The sequence below is a fragment of the Chroicocephalus ridibundus genome, chromosome 11 (genome assembly GCF_963924245.1).
Source record: "Chroicocephalus ridibundus chromosome 11, bChrRid1.1, whole genome shotgun sequence".
In the NCBI taxonomy this organism is placed as follows: Eukaryota; Metazoa; Chordata; class Aves; order Charadriiformes; family Laridae; genus Chroicocephalus; species Chroicocephalus ridibundus.
In genome coordinates this window covers 1,412,459-1,435,705 of record NC_086294.1, presented here as the reverse complement: position 1 = coordinate 1,435,705, position 23,247 = coordinate 1,412,459, and the positions used below count along the sequence as shown (strand labels likewise).

Below are 23,247 nucleotides of genomic sequence, written 5' to 3'. Positions count from 1 at the left end.
TAATTCTTGGGAAAACTGGGCTTTGAGCAGACTCTGGTGTCCGGGTTTGTGAAAATATTTACGTTACAGCGGGTTTCAAGGTCTCACTTCCTCGCCACATGCGGGGACGAGGAGGAGCGAGATCCGAGCACTTGACGCAAGCTGCCAGCAGGGCTATTTCATACCATGAACGGCATATTCAGTATAAATTAGAAGGTTTGCTGAGGAATTCTCTCTCTTTCTCTCTCTCTCCCTTGGTGGCGAGGGTCCAGAGCGCTGCTTGCCCCGGTGCCGGAGCCCTGAGCCCTTCCCTTCCTCCCGCAGCCGCAGCGCTCGCAGGGTCCCACCTTGGCTGTCCCTGCGGGGAGTGCACGGCTCCTGCTGGTGGGATGGGCTGAGAACAGTCCGTGTCTATTTTATATTGGTATCGGCATCAATACTGGTTCTTTACTGGTATTATTGTTAATTATCTAGTCCTATCCTATTAAATCCGTTTATATTTCATCCCTCGGGTTTCCTTGTTTTCCCCCGATTCCCCTTCCCAGGTGGGGAGGGGTCTTTGGGTGACAGAATAATTGCCTAAACGACAATTTTTGTGGGTTCCTCAAGCCATAGCAGCCCTGCAGGGCAGAAACCAGCCCGCCTCCGAGCTCGGGAGGGGTTCCTGCCCTCACACAGGGCTGGGTTGCGTGTTTGTTGGAGCCAAAAAAGCCCAGAGACTTCCCAGAAACATAAGACAACAGGTCTTGGTGTCCTGGGATCTTCCGTGGTGGCAAAGAAAAGAATAAAGTCTCCAAACCCACATGTCTGAAGCAGGGTGTGGCTGGCCACTGGGTAGACAGAAGAGCTTATTTTTCCCCAGAAAGGCATTTGGAGGAAGTCGCCGTTGGCGGCCAGGAATGAGCAATTAAAAGGCACCAGGCCTTTGCTGACCTCACCAAAAGGAGCAGCGAGGAGAGCTCAGAAAGGCTGCTACGACTTTTCCGTGGTGCACACAGCAGCAGTTCCGTGTAACCCGAGGGTGGAGGAGGGGAATGATAGAATCGCTGAACCCCTCTGCACCAGGAATCGCTCAAGGCAAGGCAGCAAAGCAGTGCAGTGCTCCGCCTGAGGTGCCAGGATCACGGAAATGAGCTGCAGTAGGTGTGACCACCAAAAGGAGACCTTCCCTTCATCTGTCCCAGCAGCAGAGTGCGTGGGACAGGCAGCTCCTGCCCCGCCGCTTTCGCACTGACGGTGTGTCTCCGTAAAGCCGCATTAACAACAACAAACTGGGAATCGCATCTTCTAGCCATGCAGTTTTGCTGCCTTTCTGAGGCACTTTCATTTCAGAACAGAGCATAAGCAACATAAGCAGAGAAGTCCTCGGGGAATGAAGAATCCCTGACAGGTCTTTCCAAACGCCTGGTGGTCTCCGCTCGCTGATGCAGAGCGTTAACATCCTGATGTAGGCACGGCCGGGGCACGGGGCAAGTGATGGGAGTTCCTCGGCCAAGCTGAGTAGCCAGCTTGCCAAGGAAGCCGGCGCTGGGTGAAGAAGTGCCCCTTGCAGCATTGGGCTGCGCACGCAGTGGTTGGGAATTTGCCCCGTCCCCGTCCTACATGGGACACAGGCATCTGGGGATGGTTTGGGTATCGGGTATGACAGCCTGGTGTCCTTCTGCATCGCTCAGCGCCCAGGGGGCTCCAAGGCACAGCAAGCCCAGAGCACCTGGAAGCAAAAGTGTGTTGGGGCTGGTCCTGAGAGCGCATTTAGGGCACCTTTACCGTGCTCTCTTCCCTCACCATTCCTAGGAAAGCGAGCAGCATGGGCACTTAGACCAAAACCCTTCCCAGCCTGCGGCTGCGAGATCCCCTTTCTGCAGGGGGGCGAAGCAGAAGTGACTCGGGTGGCTGCTGCGTGATGCGAGGCTTCCCGTGGCACAGCCGTCCCCATCCTGCTCAGGAAGTCACTTGGCGGGAGCAAGGGGAGAGCCCGGGAGCCCGTCGCCAGGTCGCCAGGTCCCTGCCGGAGAGGATCTGAACGGCGGCGGGACGGGCTGTGGAAGCGCCAACGGCAGTGGGAAGACACCTGCAGGCAGCGAGGTCTCCTCCGGCTGGAGGCAGGGGGAGGGAGCTGAGCGCTCGCAGAGCCTTTGACAACTCAGCCCTGGATTTGGCAGCAGGTAGAGGAAGCAGCTGTGGGGCAAGGTAACGTTTTGGTGTGAGCTGCCTGGTGAGTCACTGGGCAAATCCACCCCGGCTTCGAGCTGCCCTCGCAGTGAGGGGGACTGTACGCAAGGGCTGCAGGAGAGCTTCCCCCCGGGAGGGACGGCACGGCACGGCACAGAGAGGTAGGGAGAGCTCCGTCCTCCCGGGTTTGTGAGACACGGCCAAGAAAAGCCGTGGCTGATCGGGGCTATAGTGCCGGCAACAGACCTGCTCAGAGCAAGGGGTTGGACTGGAGACCCCCAGGGGCTCCTCGCCACCGCCCCGGCTGGGTGCTCGGGCAGAGCTGAGTCAGCGCATTCTGAGGAGCCGTTAATCTTTGCTTGCTGCTTCGTTGCAATCTGTTGATAAGACTCTCCCGTCAGCTGGGTGGCAAAGCAGCACTCGATGCTGAGGGGGATGCACACAGACCCTCCGAAATTCTTTTTTCCTGTCCCCTTGGAGGCTGGTAATGAATTAGATTGCTGGGAAAGGAAAATATGAAGCCTTCTGTTGCAATTTCCTGCCCCAGATTGCAGCGCGTGCCACGCAGAGAAGCAAACAGAGCTGTGGCTCTCCCATCCTGCGGTCAGACAGAGATGTCTGGCTTCGCCGTCCGTAACTCGACATTTCAAGTTTCTCCTGATCCCTGGGATTTCCTGCTCACTTGGGAACGGGAGTCCGCAGCCCGGCAGCCCAGGCAGGAAAGCAGGGAGCCCGGCGGCTGCCGCCTCAGGAGGAGCTGTGCAGAAAAACCCTGCTTTTGGGGTGGGGTGAGACCAGCGCCACCGACTCCCTGCCCGGGAGCGGGTGGCACAGGCGTAGCTCCTGGGTGTTTCACTGGTGATTCGAGCTTTCCCCTGAGTCAGGAGTAGACAGGCGGGTGCTGGTGGGGTGCCCCGGACCCACGCGGAGGGCGGTTGGGCAGGAGGGATGAGGGCGGCGCGGTGGTGGCTCTGCGGGGCTCAACCTGGCCCAAGCCAGAGGGATCTGAATGGTCCCCCTCAGCTGCCACAAGAGAGCTGCCTTTCACCCTTGTTCTCCTCGTTTCTAGGTTGTTCACCATGAACGTGGCTGTTCTCCTCCTCCTGGGGCTGGGGTTTTTGGAGGCAGAAGGCAGGTGTTTCTTCAATCGCACTCAGGAGTACTGTGTGTGCTACCACCTGTCCCAGGAAACTGTAAGCAGCATCATCCAGTGCCTCGCAGCCTCTGTCGTGGAGTTTCAGGGGGGAGAGCTGGAGAGATACGTAGCCTTCCCCATCAGCGATCTGGACCCCTCCTCCATTGAAACGCTGGGCTCCCTTCTCATCAGAAAAATAATTTTTAGGGATCTCCTGGTGCCTGAGATACTCCTTGCCCGGGTCCTGAAGTTCTTCTCCTACACTCAGGTGCGGGAGCTGGTGTTTGAGAGCTGCATTTTCAAAGGGAGAGGCAACTGGGAGGAAATGGCCAACAAGGACTTGCCCATCTTGTCCCTGCGCTTCCACAACGTGACATCTGCCCTGCTGACGGGCCGCCAGCAGGACTTCTCCAGCCTGAGCAGCTGGCTGGGGACCCTGCAGGAGCTGTCTGTCACTGGTTCCCACGTCACCAGCCTGCCTTGTGGCATCGGGAGGGTGTTCAGAGCTCTGCTCTTCCTGGACGTGGCACAAAACAGCCTGGGGGATGAGAGCTTGGCGTCCACCTTCTGCAGCGGGGCGTTCCCTCAGCTCCGGGTGCTGAGTCTGCAAGGCAACAACCTGACATCCTACCACCGCGTGTGCGAAAGTGTGCGGCTGCTGCCTGAGCTTCAGCATCTAGATCTCAGCCAGAACAAGCTCACGGCAGACCCATCCTCCTCCTGCCAGTGGCCAGTGGCCCTCCAAATCTTTAACTTGTCTGGCACTGGCTTGGATGAAGTCCTCACGCCTCTGCCTCCCAGCCTAGAAGTGCTGGACATGAGCTGCAACCACCTCCGTGCTGTAGACATCTCCCTCAGCTCCCTGAAGAAGCTCTTCCTCAGCCAAAACATGCTGCGGGCTGTTCCCTCCGTCAGGAATTTCCCCATGTTGGATACCCTCCACCTCGACAACAACTCGATTGCGGAGCTGCCATGGGACGAGGTGAAGCACCTGTGGGATGTGGCTGCTGCTGGCAACCCCTACAACTGTTCGTGCTCCGGGGCTGGGGGACTGCAGGCGCTGGCAGCCACGGGCCACCTTGGGCAGGGCTGGCCCCAGGACTACACCTGTCAGTCCCCCCCTGGCTACCGGGGCAGGCTGGTGAAGGACGTGCCGGTCTCGGTTCTGCGGTGTAACAGTGCCGCGGTGATCGCCCCCGTCTGCGTTGCCCTCGCCCTGCTCGGCGTAGCCGGTGCTGTCTTCCTGGTCAGGTCCAGGCCCGGGCTGCTCCGGCCCTGCCGCAGGGTGTGAAGGGGCTGTGCCACCGTTTCCCACCAGTGCTTCCCCGCAGGGGATCAGCCCCAGGGGCTGCAAGGCCAGGAGCTCCGTGGGAAGACTCACGGGACCCCCAAGTGCTGGTGAGGGGCTCTCTCGGTGTCCCCAGGAGCAGGGGACCGTCCCCAGCATTTCTCCCATGGTGGCTGTGGCTTTGCCCATCCAAGTTTTGGGGAAACCCCCCCAAGCAAAACCCCTTGCCGTGCTCTGCCCCAGGGCTGCACCCCCCCAGATGGGCTTTCCTTAATGGCCAACTCCAACTCCCCAAGCCCCAATGTGCACCCGTCGCCCTGTGATACCGTCTGCCCCGGACACGAGGAGTTTGGCTCCATCATATTTGCAGGTGGTGCTCAGATGCCCCAAGCCTCGCTGGGGTCCGGTGGTGTCCGTCCCCCCCCGAGCCCCACCACCACCGTGTAGCCCTGTGCCCTCCCAGCCCGGCCGTCCTTGCAGCCTCTGCTGACCCTCCACCTCTCCGTGGCTGGGCCACGGCTGTGAGGGCGGCTGGGTTGTGAGGATGGCTGCTTAACTGCTATTCGGCATAAGGGAAAAACCACAAAAGACAGGAAAATGAATAAATTAAACACCCCTATACGCAAATGCTAACGAGCGGGAGGGAGCAGAGACCGCAACCAAGAGCCGAGCTCTCAAGGCACTGGTGGACAAACCCCTCAAGTGTCACCTCAAAGAGGTTTAACTGGAAACTGTTTAACTGATTGATAAGAAGAAACGGGTTTATTCTGGGTTATTCAGAAAACATCTCATAGTAAAGAGAAAAATCGATTGCGGGATGCTGAGGGAGAGCAGGGGAACGCTTACGGGGAGGATCAAAGGCAGGATCACGGTGGGCAGGTGGGACGAGGGTGGGAAAACGGGGACGAGGAAGGAGGGGTCTGGTCGTAGGCAGGCAGCGCTCGCCTGCCCGGCGCTTCGTCCCCGTGGTCTGTCCTCCCTTCTCATTAAAATCTGCTCCCGGCCTCCCTTCTCATTAAAATCTGCTCCCGGGTAATTTCTGTCACCCCGCTCTATTCTGTTTGTGCACGTGTCCGTGCACCCCGTGAGCAAACACGGGCTGGACGAACCGGTGGGTGGGAAACCGGAGCCTGGAAAAACCCAAGGCTGGAGCTGGGGCTAAACAGGGTGCAGGGTCCATCCGCGGGTCCGTGATGGGCTTGGGGTCTGTTCGGGGCACAGGGGTGGGGGTGTGGGCTTGTGCCGCGGGCCCACGTCAGCCCTGAGCAGCTGGAGGGGAGGGCTGGGGCCGTGGCGCCCGGGTGCTGTGCTCCCGGGAGCGCCGTGGGTGGTTAGATGGGTGCCAGCGAAGGCCACCGCTCTGCTCGTGTGGGCCCGCGTGGACCTGTGTGTACACCTGGTGTCTGCTTTTGCGCCCGGGGGCTGGTGCTCGGCCCCGCTGCTGGGTGGACCATGGGAAGGGGGAGCAGCAGCCGCCGTCTGATGGATGAGGAAGGAGAAATCCCTGTGTCTCCCAATCCGAGGATTTGCTTTCCCTCCGCAGCACCCACATGAGGCACAAACCCACCCCGTGCTCCGCTCCTGATGGAGCCCTGGGTGCGATGATATCTTGTGTCCAGCCTGAAGACGTTTGGGCAGGCGGGGGCTCGGAAAGCCAGGAGCAGCGCTGTAACCTCATTCTGTACGGGGAATAGCGGCAGATGGAGGGACGCGCGTGGGTCTCCTTGTTGCGCCTGGTCCTGTCCAAATGCAAGGGGCAGGAGCTGTGCCAGGACCTCCCTCCTGTCTCCCACAGGCCGCATTTCACAGACCATGTAGATCCTCAGCTTCAGCATTTCCTTTTGTGCTTTCTTGGTATGACTGATCTCCAGTAAATGTGATTCTGTGGTTTGTGGTTGCTTCTGGTGTCTAGAAAACCCTTCATGATAGTCCGAGGTCCCTCATTTCCTGTCCCCGGCTTGCAAAGATGTCCCTCCTGCAGCGGGCAGCACGCTAACGGTGTGAATGGGTCCCAGCACACACCTGCCTCCCACAGCCCCGCTGCCTCCTTGCCCAGCGGGGCTCAGCCTCTAGAACACGGTGCCTCCAGGCTGGTTCTGGTGGATGAAAAGCTGGACATGAGCCGACAATGTGCGCTTGCAGCCCAGAAGGCCAATCGCATCCTGGGCTGCATCAAAAGAAGCGTGGCCAGCAGATCCAGAGAGGGGATTCTCCCCCTCTACTCTGCTCTCCTGAGACCCCACCTGGAGTGCTGTGTCCAGCTCTGGAGCCCTCAGCACAAGAAGGACATGGAGCTGTTGGAGCGGGGCCAGAGGAGGCCCCGGAGATGCTGGGAGGGCTGGAGCCCCTCTGCTGTGGGGACAGGCTGAGAGAGCTGGGGGGGTTCAGCCTGGAGAAGAGAAGGCTCCGGGGAGACCTTAGAGCCCCTTCCAGTCCCTGAAGGGGCTCCAGGAAAGCTGGGAAGGGGCTGTTGGCAAGGGAATGTAGCGACAGGCCGAGGGGCAATGGTTTAAACTAGAGCAGGGCAGGGTTAGATCAGCCATTAGGAAGAAGTTCTTTCTGCTGAGGGTGGTGAGACACTGGCCCAGGTTGCCCAGAGAGGTGGTGGAGACCCCATCCCTGGAGATGGGCTGCTCGTACGGAGACATCCCACTCGGCCTGACGGGACACAGGGCAGAGGGGCAACGGGCCGGCTCCTCCCCCATGCACCCGGAGCCAGCCAGGAGCCGGAGCAGCCCCCAAGGCCAGGCTGGATGAGGCTCTGAGCGACCTGATCTAGTTGAAGATGTCCCTGCTGACTGCAGGGGGGTCGGACTAGATGGCCTTTAGAGGTCCCCTCCAACCCTACACATTCTGTGATTCTATGATTCTATGGACTCAGTGCGTGCCTGGCTCTGCCCCCATGGCTGTGCCCGACACCCATTAATAATGCAGGGGAACACGATCCCCCCTGTGTAACCCCATCCCCGCCCCTGTCTGAAACAGCAGCTCAGGGGCTGTCGGTGCTGAGCTGGCCATGGACGCTGGGGAGGTGAGTGCCGTTCTGGGGGACACCACGGGGCGGTTTGGAGGGATCTGTCCCCCTGCCTTCGGTGCGGCATGGCCGGACGCTGCCAAGCTCCCCAGGGGCTGCTCCGGCTCCTGGCTGGTGCCGGGTGCGTGGAGCAGGAGCCGGCTCATTGCCCCTCTGCCCTATGTCCCGTCAGGCCGAGCGGGATGTCTCCGTACGAGCAGCAGTGGGACTCCACCAGGCAGCAGGTAGAGCTGGTGCTGGGGACACCTGCCTTCAGCCCGAACCCTCACGCCGGGGAGACGGGCCAGGGCAGCAGCCACAGCCGTGGTGGCACTTGGGACCATTGGCCACGCTGGTGGGGCTGGCTTAGGCGGGGACGATGGGGAGGGGGCGTCCCCCCCGACCCTGGTGGCTCTGAGCACGGTGGTCATAGCGGGAGGGCTCAGGGAGGGTGTGAAGCTCTGGGACCCAGCCCCAGGCTGCAGGGGGAGGCGGAGCTGGGGCAGGTGGGGATGAACCCCCCGCACCACCCCACGCTCGGTGTTTTCAGGGCCGGGGGAAAGCTGGGGGGCCAGCAGCAATGACCCTCTGCAGCTTCTCTTTGCTGGGAAGGAAATCCAGGTGAGAGCGATGGGGACACGGGCATGGAGGGGACGAGGGTCCCCAGGGAACCAGACAGGATCAGGGAGCCCTGTTGCAGCCCCCGGCCGTGCTTGGGACCCAGATGGGTGCTGAGGTCTTGGGCTGATCCTGCCCTGCACCCCCAGGGGCCCCTCTCTTGTGGGGGGCTTTTGGGGGTTACCGGCGAGCGGGGGAAGGGAAGGGGTGTCCCCCCACCCCCATCATCTCCATCCCAGTGTGCCCAGCCCCTCCTTTAGCCTGCGCTGGTCATACTGGGGTGGGGGAATGCTGAATATTTTCACCCTCCCTCCCCCGCGCCAGGACAGCTGCTTGACTGTCGATGGCATCTTCCGCTTGGATGCAGGACAGGTATTGTGGGGGCCCTTCTTCTGCACCCCTGTCCCCAGCCAGGGACACGCTGGCCCAAGCCACGGTCCTGGAGGGACTGGGCACCGCTGCCAGCTCCTCGGGTGTCACAGGCAGTGCTGGGGACGCGGGGCTTGGTCCTATGGGTGGCTCTGCTGCCGTTGCTCACCCCTTCCCTCTTTCCTCTTGGCTGCTGGGAGGTGGCCGCTGTGCTGGGATGTGCTGTCCGTGCCCCACTGCCCCTGCTGTGCTCTCTCCGGTGTGCTGTGCGCCACCATGCCATGCCGTGCCACCCATGCCATGCCATGCCACCCATGCCATGCCATGCCACCCATGCCCTGCATGCTGTGCATCTACACCGTGCCATCCATACTGGGCTACCTGTGCTGTGCTGACCGATCCACGCCAATGCCCTCTGCGCTGGACCACCTGCACCATGGTGGCCCAGCCATGCCGTGCCGTGCCATGCTGGCTGTGCCGCACCATCCCCACTCTGCTGGCGCCGTCTCTCCCACCAGGAGAAGATCCTGGAGTTGGCAAGACCCCAGCTGGCCCTGCTTCCCCTTGGCTACAGCGTGTCCCTGCTGCTGTGGGCCCCCCATGGCCCCGGGACCCAGCTGCCATTCCAGAGCATCGTCTGGCGGGTGAGGGCACAGGACATGGCAGGGGAGAGGTGACGGGGAGAGGTGACAGTGCAACTGCACGGCGCTGGGCTCCCGGGTCGTCCGACTGACCCCAGTCCTGCTGGTCCGGGTGTGAGAACCAGCCACGGGCGCCAAGAGCCAACGGCTCCCAGCTTGACCAGCTTGTCCCCAGGTGATCGACACCGTCTTCCAAGAGCTGGAAGCCGTGGGGAGCGACGCACAGCACCTGCAAACTGTCAGCCTGGTCCAGGTAGGGCAGGAGCAGGGCTGGACAGGGTGCCCCGGGGTGGGGGTCCCGTCCCCGCTCTGCCACTGGCCGGACCCTGCTGCGCCGAGGGGCATGTGGTGCCCCAGTACTGGCGTCCAGTTCCATATGCCAGAAGGTGACTGTGAGCTGGATACCTTCAGATCCCAGGTTTTCTCACCTCTTCGCAGGACTTCCCGGGGGTGGGAAGCCTGGGCTGCCCGTGGGGCATCTCCCAGGCTCCGGCAGCACGGTGGGAACGGGGGAGCCCTCCAACACCTCCCTGCCCACCGCATGGCTGGGCTTCTGGTACCAGCCACCGCTCCCTGCGGCCTGGAGGTCCCCCCCAGCGTGTGCCAGGTTGGCACAGGAGCCATGCCATCTCCTTCCACCAGGCTGGGTCCTGCCCTTTGGCACTGGGATGCTGCCAGGGACCTGCCAAGCTCCGCAAAGGGCTCGGGCTTTCCCAGGCCTCTGCCTTTCCCCAACCCCGGGGCTGGAAAAGCTGGAAGTGACCCTGAGATCTTGCCCTTCCCAGCCCCTGCCTGTGCATGGCCACCAGCAACTGGGGCCCCCGGGGGGTGCGGGATGCCAGGAGCCCCCTCTTTCTGCCCCCTCCCCAGCCTAACACAGCCCCGTTCCAGGTCGGTGCCCACGACAAAGCCTGGGACCTGCTCCGTCCTGACGGCCGAGCCCTGCAAATGATGGATGTCGCACCCCTGGGCCTGTAGGTACCTGATGCTCCGTGGTGGGGCAGCTACTCCTGGGGGGGGCTGGTAGCCCAACGCCGAGCGTGGGGCTGGGCAGGGAGCACAGTGCCCAGCCAGGGGCATCCTTCACGGGGCCCGGGTGTGCAGGAGGTGGGTGGACACGACCATCCTCGCTCGTTCTTACCTCCCTTTGCTTCCAGGATGGTGGAGGAGGCGATGGAAATCACTGTGCCTGATGCCCAGGCTGCCATCAGTGTCTATGCCTGGGGGCTGGGTGCCGTCCCGGCGCTGCAGCCCCCCGCAGACGGGCGCTCGGCCACGCCGGGGTGAGGGATTAGGTCGATATCCCGCAGGATCGGGAAGGAGCGGGCATGGGGCTGGCTCTAGGCACGGCCGCAGCCCTGCTCACGCTCCGGCCTCTCCCCAGAGCCGGCAGCCTCTTCACTCTCACCGTGGAGCGGGAGCTGGAGGGCGGCAGGCGCCAGCGCTCAGCTCTCAGGATCCTGGCGTACCCCGGGGCCGTGGGGCCCTGCCCCGAGCCGTACGTACTGAGCTGGGTCCCCTCTCCAGCACCCCCGCAGTACCTGCAGGTGATGGAGGAGGGACACAGACACCCCAACAGGGAGCCGAGGGGTTGCTGCCACCCCACAGGGCTGTGGGCTTGCTCCCAGTGTGGCTAACCCATCCCCGGGCTCTCCCGCCTGGGCATGTGGGTCCCAGCCCCATCCCTCTCCCACCCCACACACAGGGCATCGGTCGCCGGCCACCTCCCGCCTGACACCAGCTGCCTGCCCTGGATCGTGGAGCGGCTGCTGGAGGGGAACAGCCTGACATTCCTGCTGCTGTGCGTGACGCTGCCAGGTAGCCCCCGGGGACTGGGACACTGCTTTGGGGCATCCCTTCCCTGAGGTTTCACCCTTACCCTGCCCCACGCTCGGCACTCGGTCCCTGGCTGCTGCCGGGGGACACCTGCAGCCATCGGAAGCCGGACACCGGCTCATCCCCGTCAGCCCTGACCCTGTGCCAGGCACCGGGATGTCCCCGTGCTGGCGGACACCCGCAGCCCCTGCCTAGGGCTTGCTGCTGTCCCAGACACCTCCAGAGAAGAGACGCTAGCGGCGCTGGGGCTGGCCCAGCGGGTGAAGGGGCTGGCCAAGACCATCTCAGCCACCCTCTGGGACCCCGCGCAAGAGGTCGCGGCACGGCGCAGGGAGATCCGAGGGCTGCGGACGGAGCTGCTGGCCGGAGATAGCCTCCCCGAGCAGAAGAAGGCCGCGGCCCGGCTGCGGAGAGCCCTGCGGGAGCTGCAGGTGGGGAAATGCCCCTGGCCACCAGGTGGGACCAGGACGGCACCGATTCGCCTGGTCGGATGAGGTCTGGGCTCCAACCTTGTCCAGCACTGAGGGCAGGGGCTGGGGGCTGCCTGCCTGGGGGGTGGGACGTGTCCTTGGAGGTCTTCAGCACCCCAGCAAGGACCCCCAACCCATTTTGCAGGTGCTGAAGAGCCAAAGGTGGGAGAAGAAGCAGGCAGCAGCCGAGGAGCTCAGCACAAGCCAGATGCATCAGCCCAGCGACAAGGTGGGCACAGGTCAAGCCACAGCTCCCTCATCCAGGGACAACCCGGTCGCAGTAGAAGCCCTGAATCCTGGTCTCCGTAACGTCTCCTCCAGCTCCCACAGGACCAGGTCTCCGCAGGGAGCGCAGTGCTGGGCCATCAGCCTGGGGACCAAACGCCCCTGACCGGTGCCAGCCTGGAGCCGGCAGGTGGGGAGCGTGGGGACGGGCACGTGCCCCATGCCTGGGTGGCTGATATGTGGGCACGGAGCGTCGCTTTGCGTGGTGGGAAACGGCTTTGGTCGGCCTGAGATAGGCCTCAGTCCTTCATTTAACCTGCTTTCTTCGGCCCCGCCATGCTCATTCTCCTTCCTTCTCCCCACCCAGGGGCGGGTGCCGGTGACAGCAGCCAGGGAGGGGACAGGCGGGCCCCGGTGAGTGCAGGGCAGGAGCCCTCACCAAACGAAGCGCCACTGACCGGGGGTGACATGGTGAGTGGGAGCCCACTGGGTGCCCGGCTGCTGCTCCTGGGCAGGGGCAACACCCAGGGCCCGCAGTCCCCAGGCTGCCCGAGCCGGTTCTGCTCTCTGCCAGGCAGGGCGCTGGTGCCATCCGTGCCCGTCGCTGGAGGTCCAGCACGCCCTGGCCAAGGCGCAGAGGCAGCGGCTGCGGGCTCATCACTGCCGGCTCCTCCAGCGAGAGCTCGGGGACGGGGCAGCGCTCGGCCAGGAGGCAACCGGCGAGGTGGGCATGGGAAGAGAGCCCATCACCGTGGGCTCCAGGCTCTCCTGTCCCAGGGCAGCCCCAGAGCTGTCTCTTGTCCCTGTCCCTTTCAGTGGGACAGGGCTCGCTGGCAACAGGAGGTGGCCACCCTGGGCCTGAGCCTGGAAGCGGCCCGGAGGGAGCGGGAGGCGGCCGAGTGGGACCTGGAGGCCTTGCTGCAGAGCCACCGGCAGGAGAGGCAGGCCTGCAGGCAGGTGGGCAGGAAGGGCTGGGGACACACCTCTGGGCTGCCAGGGCCACGCCAGGCAGCCTCAGGTGTCCCCTCAGGTGCTTCGGGACCAGCAGCGCCTGGCAGAGGAGCAGAGGGAGGCACTGGACCGCCGGTACCGGGCGCTGCTGCAGGAGGTGCTGCGGGACGCTGCGGAGCTCGCAGCTCACAACCAGCAGCTGCGGGAAGGCAGGCGGCCGGGCTCAGCCGATGCCACCACACAGACGCCCTGAGCCAGCATGCCAGGGCGGTGGGCACTGCTGCCCCAGCAGGATGGGGTGCTTGCAGACCCCCCGCCACCTCAACCCCCCCTCCCTGGAGTGAGCCACCAGCCCCGATGCCAGGGGACCAGCCAGCCCCAGCTAAAACAGAGGGCAAGGCCTCCCGCCCCGCCTGCTGAGAGTGCTCCCTGCAGAAACCCGGCCCAGGCAGCGTGCTCACTGGCAGGAGGGGGGGGAGCGCTTCGCCCCTCTGCCCCCACCAGGAAAACCCTGGTCTGCTGCTGGGCACATGCCTGCGGGAGCACGGGCTCGGGCACAGCCCTGCAAGAGGAGCAGTGGACACGGTGGGAGGGCTGGTGGTCCCCCGGCTGCCACATGGAATAAAGCATGTGCCCCTTCACTGATGAGTGTCATCAGGCTTGGACGCGCCCCTGGCCCCCAAACCTCTGCCACGCGAAACAGATCCCTTCCCGCAGGGAGGACAGACACACGTCTGCTGTTCAACCACAACTTTAATAACCCCAGCCACAGCCAGCAGCGACTTCTGCCTGCCGGGAACTCGCTAGCCACAGCACCGGTACAAATTTGGGTGCTGTCTCCCTTTTGGGGACCAGATGAAACAGTTTCCACATCCCTCTAGTCCCCCATCTGCTCTACTCCGAGCAACAACACCATGTTTGAGAGGAGAGCAGCCCTTGAGCCAGGGGCTGGGGCAAGCGGTGGGAGAAACACCTCTGGCTGTGGCATGCGGCTCTCCAGGCAGCGGCACCCAGCCCCGTGCCAAGGGCTCGTACCTCTAGAGACCTGGAGGGAGAACCCTCTTCCCCACCTCACCAGGGGCTCCGAGAGGTCACAGGCCAGTGGGAGTCACCGCCCACAGCGCCAAGACTCCCCTGAAGCCAAGGGCTGGGCGTCAGCTGGACACGTTGGATGGACGTGGCCGCCCTGCCACGGGGAAGCACCATCCACGGGGTGCTTCAGACCAAGGCTGGCCTGGCAGTGACTGTGCAGCAGGGCTGCCCGCGCGCAGAGCCCGCAGCACGGCGGAGCTCACCACTGCAGCAGCATTGACAGGCACGAGAAATGTGTGCGCCCTTTGGTGTGGGGAAGATGGGGGAAGCAGCTCGAGAACGCGATACGTCACATGAACGAGGCACTCGGGACTCACCCTCCAGGCTGGGCTCATGCAATTGCACAGGAGTCCCGTGGCACAGAGCCCGGCCAGGCTGGGATAGGGTCCAGCTTCCCCCCTGGACACAGGGACAGGGCACCCTCCCCCTCAGCACACCTCCTCCAGGAGACCCCGCTAGTCTTGCATGTGCCCACCAGTAACGACTCCCTGCAAACAGCAGGGCAGGGAGCAGAACACCGCTGTGCTTCCAACGCCAGCCCCAGCACAAGCACTAAACACCCCTGAGGAACGACTAAAGCCTGCCCCGACGCACGCAGGGCAGGAAGGCAGCAGCTACGTGACCCCATAGTACAAGTGAACAGCGAGGCCAATGCATGAGACGGCAACGAAGAAGAGGAGGGTGAGCTGCAGGTTGAAGAGGGTGACGGACAGGAAGGCGTTGACCAGGATAGAGCAGGAGATCACGAAGAGCCTGGTGATGTTACTGCTGTGCTTCATGACCACGGACATGATCAAACCGTTGATGGCCTGACTGACCGCAATCACCAGCACCCAGGAGGAGAAGCCCTCCAAGAAACCGCCCTCTGTGCTGCTCCAGAAGTAGCCGATCAAGTTGAGCAGGACCCCAAAGAAGTAAAGGAAGAGGTTCTGAAGGCTGAGAGGCAGCGCCTGAGTTTTCAGGATGGCTTCCGTGTAGACAGCAGACAAGCCCGAGATCAGGCAGTACACCGAGATCAGCAACAAGCCCACCAGCGTGATGTGCAGCCGCATCACGGAGGGGCTGCCAGGGTCCTGCAGGCCGCCACAGCTGTAGCTCACCCCAGCAGCCACCAGCAGGAAGAGAGCCAGCCATTTGCGCATGCTGAGTCTTTGGCGCAGGAAGAGGCTGTAGAGGAGCGCGGTGCTGACGATCTTCAAGTTACTCAAGACCTGGTAGGTGCTGGGATCCATGAAGAGCTGCATGTGAACCACCAGGTTGTTGTTAGCAGCATAGAGCAGGGCAGAGAGGGCGAAGGGGGCAACGTGGCGCCACGACATGGCGACTCCCAACAGCTCCCGGTCCCAGGTCAGCAGGAACAGGAGGGAGAAGACCAGTTTTGTCAGCTCAACGAGAACCACGACGGAGGCGGAGCTGAAGGGGATCATCCCGTCGACCTTGCACAGGGTCAGGAGGGGAGCATGAGAGCCGTATATGGCTACAGATAAGACCAGCATCAGTCCCCACAGCCCCCTCCGGAGCACCCGGTTTGCAGAGCCAGCAGCATTACCAAACATCACCATTTTCAGGCAGTAGCCAGCGAGGGCGAGCTGCTATCAGTGCAGAGAGGTCAGACAGACTCCCACCCTAGAACATTCAAGAAGAGACCAAATACCATTAATTTAATGAGCCTGGTTAAAACAGGATGTTACCTGCTACATTTCTGATGCAGTGGAAGAGAACAGTTTTGTCTTTTGTTAGGAAGAGAACTACAAGCCTCCCCAGGAAGCCACACAAAGCATGTTCCTAGGGCAAAGCGTGGGCTCGGTGGAAGGGCGTACGGGTGGTGAGTGTGATGACATGTCACAGGCAGCCTTTCAGTCCGCAGGGGCATGGGGAGAGAGGTAAGGGGAAAAGGCAGCTGGCAAACCGTTGGCCGCCGATGCTTCCAAGCTACTGTGGGTTAGTGGAGTGATCACTGCTGTCACGGTGCTCTAATAAGCACCCCATAACCAGACCCGCTGATGTCTCGCAACGACGTGGTGTAAAGCCCTTTTCCAGTGGAAAATAACGGTGCAGGTGATGTGCCTCTGAAAGCCCTAGGAATCTTCCGTGCCTGCTAACTAAGGAGTACCGTTCCTACAGTCACTGCTGCCAAAGGACTTCTTGCTAGTCCCGACCTTTTTTCAGAGAGCTCAAATAGTCCCGGATTGTCTTTTCAACATTGGGGACAGCATAGTTCTGAGCGGCGTATATCCCTGTGCAGGTCCCAGCCACGAATCCCAGGACGGCCGAGAAGCGAAGTTTGGCTACCAGGTAGCCCGCCAGGAAGCCTTTGAGAAAGGGCGAGGCCAGCAGAGAGCCATCCTGTGGAAAAGAGCCAAAAGTGAGAAACAAGGTGGTGGTGGTGGGGGGTTGTGTGGGGAATGCCAAGCAGGCACGCGCCCCAGGCACTTTTTTAACGAAGCTCCCTCGAAACGGGGTGCCTGGCGCACCCCGAGGCACGCAGAGCGGGACACAGGCTGGGGAAGCGCCTTACCTGCCCCACGCCGGCGTGCACCTCGTCCTCCACCCGGCGCTGCAGGCTCTCCAGCTGGTCCTTCAGGAAGGCGAGGTCCTTCAGCTTGGGCAGCGAGTCCTGGGGGAGACACGCAGGATGATGCCCGGCCCCACACACGGCGCCCGGGGACAGGGGGACGCACCCGGGGACCCCTCAGGCCGAGTTCCGCCCCGCCAGGCCCGTCCCGGCCCTGCCCGCCGCGCCTCCCCGCTCACCTTATCGTCCGCCATCTTAGCGCAGGCACCGCCCAGCGCGCGGGCACCGCCCGTCGCTGATTGGGCCGCGGCGACGCACGTGACGCCGCGCGCACCGCCCCCCCCGCCCCCTCCCCCCCGCCTCCCCGCCGCCGGCCCGCCCGCCGCCATCTTGAGGCGGGGGTTGGCTGGGCGCCGCCATGATGGCGAGGACGCCACCTCCCCCCTGAGGGCCGGCCCTGCGGGGGCGGAGGCGGAGGGCGTTGCAGTGGAGTTGTGGTGGCTGCTGCCGGGGCACTGGGTGCTGGGGAGCGGTGGCTGATGCCGGGGAAGGAGACCCTGAGGGGAGTTGTTTGTCCTGTGCCTGTGTGAGGGAAGGGCCTTGGTGGGCCTGGAGTGGGGCTGTGGGCTGTGGGCTGTGCCCGTGGCCTTGCTCTGCCCCGAGCAGGTGGGAGCTGTTGGCGGTGCATGTGTTGATGCCCAGCAACAGGACAAGAGGTAATGGGCACAAACTTGACCATAGGAAGTTCCACCTAAACATGAGGAGGAACTTCTTTACCCTGAGGGCGGCAGAGCCCTGGCACAGGCTGCCCAGAGAGGTGGTGGAGTCTCCGTCTCAGGAGACATCCCAAACCCGCCTGGACGCATTCCTGTGCCACCTGCTCTGGGTGACCCTGCTCTGGCAGGGGGTTGGACTGGGTGATTGATCTCCAGAGGTCCCTTCCAACCCCTGCCAGTCTGGGATTCTGTGTGCAATCGCTGGCCTGGCATGGCTGGGGCGTGGGGGCCTTCAGCACAGGATGGGATTACTGAATGGTTTAGGTTGGAAGAGACCTTAAAGATCAGCTAGTTCCAGCTCCCTGCCATGGGCAGGGACACCTCCCACCCAGGGTGGGCGCATGCTCCTGTGGCTGTGTTCTCAGAGGGATCTCTCTGCGTGGCGGTTGCTGTTGCGGGTGTCCAAGGATCAGCCCAGTGTCTGCCCTGGGCAGCGCAGGGGGATTCCCCCCTCCCAGGCCCAGCAGGCCAGCAGGGAGCTGTGAGACAGTAGCTGGTGATACAGTAGCCTTCAACAGCACGAAAGGACACGTACATAGCTGGGGTGGAAGGCCCCTCAGGCCTTACGGACACGGACCTAAAAAGAACATATGGTGTCCTCCTTACTGGAATAATGTAGCTGCGTTTGAAATGCTTTGTAACCAGACGGGTTAAACATCTGCAGGGTTTAGCTGGATAAAAGGAAGTCTTGAGACATTGTATCCTTGAGTGGAGTAGATGGGGAGAGGTGCTAGAATATGCTGGTTTGGTGACAACAGGAGTTGCAAACTAAGCCAAAAGACGAACTGAGCATGCCTGAAGACACGGTGAGGAAGACTGTCGATGACCACCAGAGGAGCCTGGAAGACCACCTATGGTCACGGATGCGCATGCGTGAAGGACATTTATATATATTAAAGAGCTCTAGGTGACAGTGTGAATATGTTAATCAGTAATGAATATGTATATTCTGATCGCTTACAACCTTTGTAGTTGAGCAACTTGGCGCGCGCACTAGGCGGAGCGATCCCCTGTGCGCTCAGCGCTCAATAAGGAATGCCTGCTTTTTAACGCTCCAAAATTGAGTCTTAGAGAGTCCTTAGTCACCGGCTGATGGCAACAGGTGTCCAAGTGACTTGCCAGAGCCCCCTTGTCTCTGCCCCAGGAGATGCTGCCGTGCTGTTGGGTTGGCTGCAGCGTTGCAGTGGCTGCATGTACTGTTTCCCTCCGTTTCCCCTTCCGTCCTGTTTTGCCCACATGGGCAAAGCTCTGCCTTGGGCTTGAGGTTCCAGTCACAGCCTGGCGTTCAGACCTGGGAAGGGAGCAGCAGAAGATGAGTAGGATGATGAGGGTACAATGAAGAGGTGACGAAGGGATGCGGCTGCCTTTGCTGTCTGTCGCACTGGTGGAGGACAAACTGCAGCGTGGTGTGGGATCAGCCTTCTCCTGCCGGCCCTGCGGGGATGGTTCCGGTGAGTGGAGATCACTGCGGGAACGTCACATCTGCTGCATGGTAAGTGACAGAGGACAGGGGCAGGCTGGGACGAGCCTTTGAGTCATTGTTTTTCCCCTTGCTCCCACTGCCTGAACTGAAGGGGGAGGTAAGGGGGGTCCTTGATGGTGGAAACCTCAGCCTTCCTCTGCCTTGGTGCTTCATGCCTCCAAGCGTTGTGTTTTTCAGCGTAGCTCGAAAGTTAGCTGTGGTGACAGCAAGTTGTACAGCTGTGGCTGAAGGAGTCACTTGTCGGTCTGTTTGCCTCTACCTGCAATCTCCCGAAGGTGCCGTGATGCACTTGTGGGCAGGGGCTGCTGTCAGAAGAGGGGACATGTGAAGGAAAAGCGTCGAGGTACCAAAGGTGACAAAGGCAGCTGGATGAGAGAGAGAGTCCAGAGCTGGGTTTCAAAGGAAGCGCTGTCAAGGCTGGCACGGCCCAGCTGTGACCTGCCCCTCTGCAGCCCCTCTTCCCTCCGGGTCTCTTCCCCGGGATGTCTGGGGACCCGTCTGAGGAGATCTCTGCTGGTTTGCCTGCAACCATGCCATGGGGCACCTTGGTGCAGATGTGTGCTCCGAGAACACCGCTGTCTTGCCCCGCTCATGAGCAGTGACATGGGGCGTGGTTTGTCCTTCGTAGCAGCGAGGATGTTTTGTGAATGGATGACTGTTTCTCCCTTGCCCGCCCAAGAAGGAGAAGATGTTTTCTCGTGACCTGGGTGGCAGCTGGTCGGTACATGGTGCCCATCACAGGGTACCATGCCTTCAGGCCAACATGGGCCGGCTCTTGTGTCCCAAAGGATGCCGCTGTGTAAGTTTGTGGCCAGATGCTGTAGGTGTGGATGGAGAAATAGTTACCACAGAGCAGGAGGCCGGAGAGAAGTACATGCTGTGAAAGTCCCCCAAGAACTGATGAGAGACCGGAGGCTGGCAGCGGTTTTGAATCCACAGGAGCTGATGAGCGTAGGACACCACGAGGCTCCCGTCACAGGCGAGCATCAGCTGGGGGGCATGGAACTTGGGCCGGTTCCATCGCACACAGCAGGATTTTATACAGCATCTGATGGGAGAAGAGCCCCTCTGAGGGACATGGTGAGCGCCTTCCTGGTGGGCTCTGGTGTGTCAGTGCGTCACTCGGGGAGCAGGTGGCGTCGGCGTCCAGCTGTTGCTGCCCGAGCGGGCATGAGTGACCCTTGTGAGTCAGCGGCTGTGCTGTGGGGCTGGTTATCTGCGGTTGGTACCAGCTTGAGTCTGTTAATAGTCATCTAATGGACCTTCTTAAAGGTCTTCTAATAAACATCAACTCCGACTTGATCCCCTCTTAGGTGAAAGGGAGTTTTCAGCACTTGAGCACCCCTTCCATGTCTTCCTCAGAGGGGCACCACGGCGACGCTACGGAGCTGGGGACCCTTCTCCATCTGGTTGTGTTGCAGTGCCTCCAGGCCAGCAGAGAAAAGCCAAGGGCCACCAAAGGTGACCTCCCAAAGGTAGCAGACAGTTGTCGATGTGTGTGTAATCCTTGTACCACCAGAGCAGGCGAGGGAGGGATTCACCCCATGGGGGTGGCCAGGAAGAGCGCGCCGTCCCCACAGCCCAGGCGGGAGACGGGCAGCCCTCGGGTGAGGGTGTGCTCTCAGTGGAACCCAGAGGGAGCCAAGCCCTGGGCATCGCTACCTGCAACGTGTTTGTTGGTGAAAAGCGCCGTGTGGGGGTGAATGTGTGCTAGTGCGGCTCCTGAAGAGGTGTAGAGCACAGAAAGGTAGAAAGCAGCTTCCAGCGTAGGGATCGGTACCAAAATATCAAGGGCTTTGTTACCAAAGACAGGCCTCGGCTTTGTTTATAGTCATCTGCTAACTAAAATGTTGTTTGTTTCCTACTGACCTTCTTCCTATGTGAGAAAATAGCTAATTACTGACCTTCTTACTGTGTGAGAAAACAGTTTGTCACTGAGCTGATGTTACAGATAGCGATAATGAGGAGACAGCCAGAAGTAGCTCATCACCAAAGATGGGATAACGAGAAGTAGTTAATCACTTTGAGGTTCTTTTATATAGAGTTGTAGCTACTTCAAAGAACATCCTTATTATCTTCAAGAAGTTGGCAAACTTACAGCGAACTTTGACTGTCCTGAGATGATTCAATACCTCAAAAGGATAATGTGAGGAAGGGTCTTCTTACCCAAACGACCACCGAGAAGCTCATGCTTGCCCGGAAGCGTTTTGCCAACACAGCAAAATTTAAAACACATGTGCAAAAAGGCTATTTGGCCATCTGTAAGCCTGGGTGGAGTTACGTATTAGGTAGGCGGAATTATGAGACTATTTTGTGTATAAATAATGGGTGAATATCCCCGGTCAGGGGTGCTAGATTTGTGGGTTTTCCCCCTAGCACCCGACGTTGAATAAAGCAGTCTCTCCTCCCTAAACTACTTTTGGTTTTCGAGGGCTTTTATTTCAGGTAACAGCTTGAGTCTGTGTCTCATCCCGTCTCTGCTCCGGCTCTTGTGGCAAGCGCTCGCCGCGTGGGGCTGGCGTGGGCCTGGCGGACAGCTGCGCTGGAGGCTCCAGCGACTGGTCCTGGGGCTGGTGACAGGCCCAAGTGGCAGGATGCGTTTGGTCCCAAACGTGGTGCCTCGTCAAGTGGCTCGAGATCCCTCCCGCCCTCTTCCTGTCCCTAGGCCACAGCACGGAGACAGCCATCCTTTTCCCGACAGCTAGGGGTGGAGGCAACCCCCCTCCATGCTCTCTGCTGCTGGTTTCAGGGCAGAGACAACCGTCTCCGGCCTTGGGAGGCTGTGCCCAGCCCAGGGGCAGCGCCAGACGCAGGAAAAAGAGACAAAACATATCCCAACCTAATTAACCCCTTTTCCTCTCCCTTTCACGAGCCGGATGTGTTTGTGCACGCTCTTTTCTCGGCGGCCGAAGCAGCTCAGGTGGCACTGCTGTTTGCTCAGGGTGACTCGGGGCGTCCTCTCCGCATCCACGTGGCCACCGTTAGCCAGGTCGCTGCTGCCCCGAATGGCTTCGTGCCACACCGGCCAGTCCGGGGGGATGCTGAGCTGCCATGGGAGCAGCAGGCCGGTGGCACTGGCTGGCTCCTGCTCTTACCGCAGACCCCAGAGCCCAGAACAAAATCGATGAGGAAAGAACAAAAATGACTCCCTAAAACCAAAGCCGTGAAGTTATGATCTGAGGGCTGGAGCTGGCAGTTTGCTGGTAAGAAGCTTGGCTTAGTGAAGAGCTGCAGGGCCCACTGAGCTGCCTGAGACCCCAGACTGGCTCTCAGAAATAACCCTGCTTCCCTACTCGGGGCTTTAAGTTGTTTTTCCATTTCTTTGTCCACGTTTCTGTGAGACCTAAGTGTCGCGCAGTCGTGCCGGGGACTATACTCCATCTGACACATCCGTTCAAGGTGCCGGCAAAACTCAAAACTGCAGCACTTTCAGGTCGGGGAAGAGGCGCTACGGAACTACAGGCAAGAGTGAGGAATTGTGAGAAATGCACGTTTCGGGTGCCTGGCTAACAATTTAATTAAAAATCGGGATGTTGGGTTCTACGTATATGTTACCCCCGCGGATGCTACACCAGGACTTAAAGGCTCAGGGATTTAACGGTGTGAATTCGCAGGCACAGCTGTGTGCTAAAATGGGCAGCGTACGAGGGCATGAAGACAGCCCTGTGAAGGCTTCTGGACCGTCAGGCTGCTGGCTCTCGATTATACGCACCCACTATATATATATATATTATCCTGCTCCCACTGAGCCACTGGGAAGAGGAAACGAAAAGGACTGTGGAGCCAGTAGCCGGTGCAGCACAAAGCGGTTAATTAATAGCCAGATTAAGTCCGAGAGACGTGTGAGGCCCACCATGGCCGACAGCCGCAGCGCCGAGCTGCTGTTTTCCTCGCTCCGTAGGATGCCGAGCGTTAACCGCAGGTGGGCGTGAACTTGGCGAACTTGCCATTTTCCTCAGCCCCTTCAAACGGACACACTTTTCAAGCCCTACTTTTGCTACGTGAAAAGATAAAAAAAAAAAAAAAAATATCAGTGTGATTGCAAGGGCCTTTTTTTGGTGCACGGCCACAAACCTCGGACGGCGTAACGGTGCAGGCGGACTTCGAAAATTTGGATATTGCTATAAAGCAACGCTTGAGGGCAGCATAGCCCCACCGAACAGTCACTGCTGCTCGCCTCCTGGAGCTGTTTCTTCACGGGAGGTGGATCCATGGCCAACCTCACAAACACTTTCCTGCGCTTTTTTCCCCATGGAAGCACACGACCCTCCCTGACTGTCGGGCACGCCTTGTCACTTGTGTTATTTCGGCCTCGCGAAGTGACCGCCACCGCACAAGCTGGTTGTAAAGCATCATCGTGCACAAAGAGTTCTTTGCTCTGGACCAAACTCACCTGCTCTTTAGAAATTACACGGATAAAAGATTTAAGGATGCAAATAAAAGTAGGTCCTGGGCAATCTTTCTAGCTGTTGCCAAACTTCAGAAATAGTTACCTTTGGCTTCTTCTCCCCTCCTGCCCCAGATACAGAAGCGTGGAGGGAGCTTTGAAGCTGATGAATTCAAGGAAAGGGATGAAGGACCAAGCATGGAATTCCCACAAGCACCTAAACCTGCAATGCTTCTCCAGAAGGATATGGCAGCTTAGTTCCCCAGCAAGCTTGTGCCTCAGTTTCCCTCTCCATGC

General features: G+C 60.5%; 3 protein-coding genes across 3 annotated transcripts; 1 reads left to right on the top strand and 2 right to left on the bottom strand.

The window, feature by feature from the left end:
* The first annotated feature begins 1,959 nt into the window (after positions 1–1,959).
* On the top strand, positions 1,960–5,377 carry CD14 (CD14 molecule). The gene is made up of 2 exons (XM_063349190.1): positions 1,960–2,312; positions 3,221–5,377. The coding sequence occupies exon 2, from the start codon at positions 3,231–3,233 to the stop codon at positions 4,575–4,577; it is 1,347 nt and encodes a 448-aa protein (XP_063205260.1). The 5' UTR covers positions 1,960–2,312; positions 3,221–3,230; the 3' UTR covers positions 4,578–5,377.
* Positions 5,378–13,439: 8,062 nt separating this feature from the next.
* SLC35A4 (solute carrier family 35 member A4) lies at positions 13,440–16,084 on the bottom strand. The gene is made up of 2 exons (XM_063349392.1): positions 15,949–16,084; positions 13,440–15,415 (listed from the first exon to the last, which is right to left on the bottom strand). The coding sequence occupies exon 2, from the start codon at positions 15,349–15,351 to the stop codon at positions 14,404–14,406; it is 948 nt and encodes a 315-aa protein (XP_063205462.1). The 5' UTR covers positions 15,352–15,415; positions 15,949–16,084; the 3' UTR covers positions 13,440–14,403.
* On the bottom strand, positions 15,429–16,589 carry LOC134522093 (SLC35A4 upstream open reading frame protein). Its single transcript, XM_063349393.1, has 3 exons — positions 16,544–16,589; positions 16,308–16,406; positions 15,429–16,135 (listed from the first exon to the last, which is right to left on the bottom strand). The coding sequence occupies exons 1-3, from the start codon at positions 16,556–16,558 to the stop codon at positions 15,938–15,940; spliced, it is 312 nt and encodes a 103-aa protein (XP_063205463.1). The 5' UTR covers positions 16,559–16,589; the 3' UTR covers positions 15,429–15,937.
* Between the last annotated feature and the right edge of the window lie 6,658 nt (positions 16,590–23,247).

What these genes read in the sequence shown, in the direction of transcription:
- CD14 (XM_063349190.1), top strand. Translation starts at nt 3,231, where the DNA reads ATGAACGTGGCTGTTCTCCTCCTCCTGGGGCTGGGGTTTTTGGAGGCA.
- LOC134522093 (XM_063349393.1), bottom strand. An exon ending in TGCACGCCGGCGTGGGGCAG is followed by an intron (nt 16,136 to 16,307) that starts GTAAGGCGCTTC and finishes TCTTTTCCACAG; the next exon opens with GATGGCTCTCTGCTGGCCTC.
- SLC35A4 (XM_063349392.1), bottom strand. Translation starts at nt 15,351, where the DNA reads ATGGTGATGTTTGGTAATGCTGCTGGCTCTGCAAACCGGGTGCTCCGG.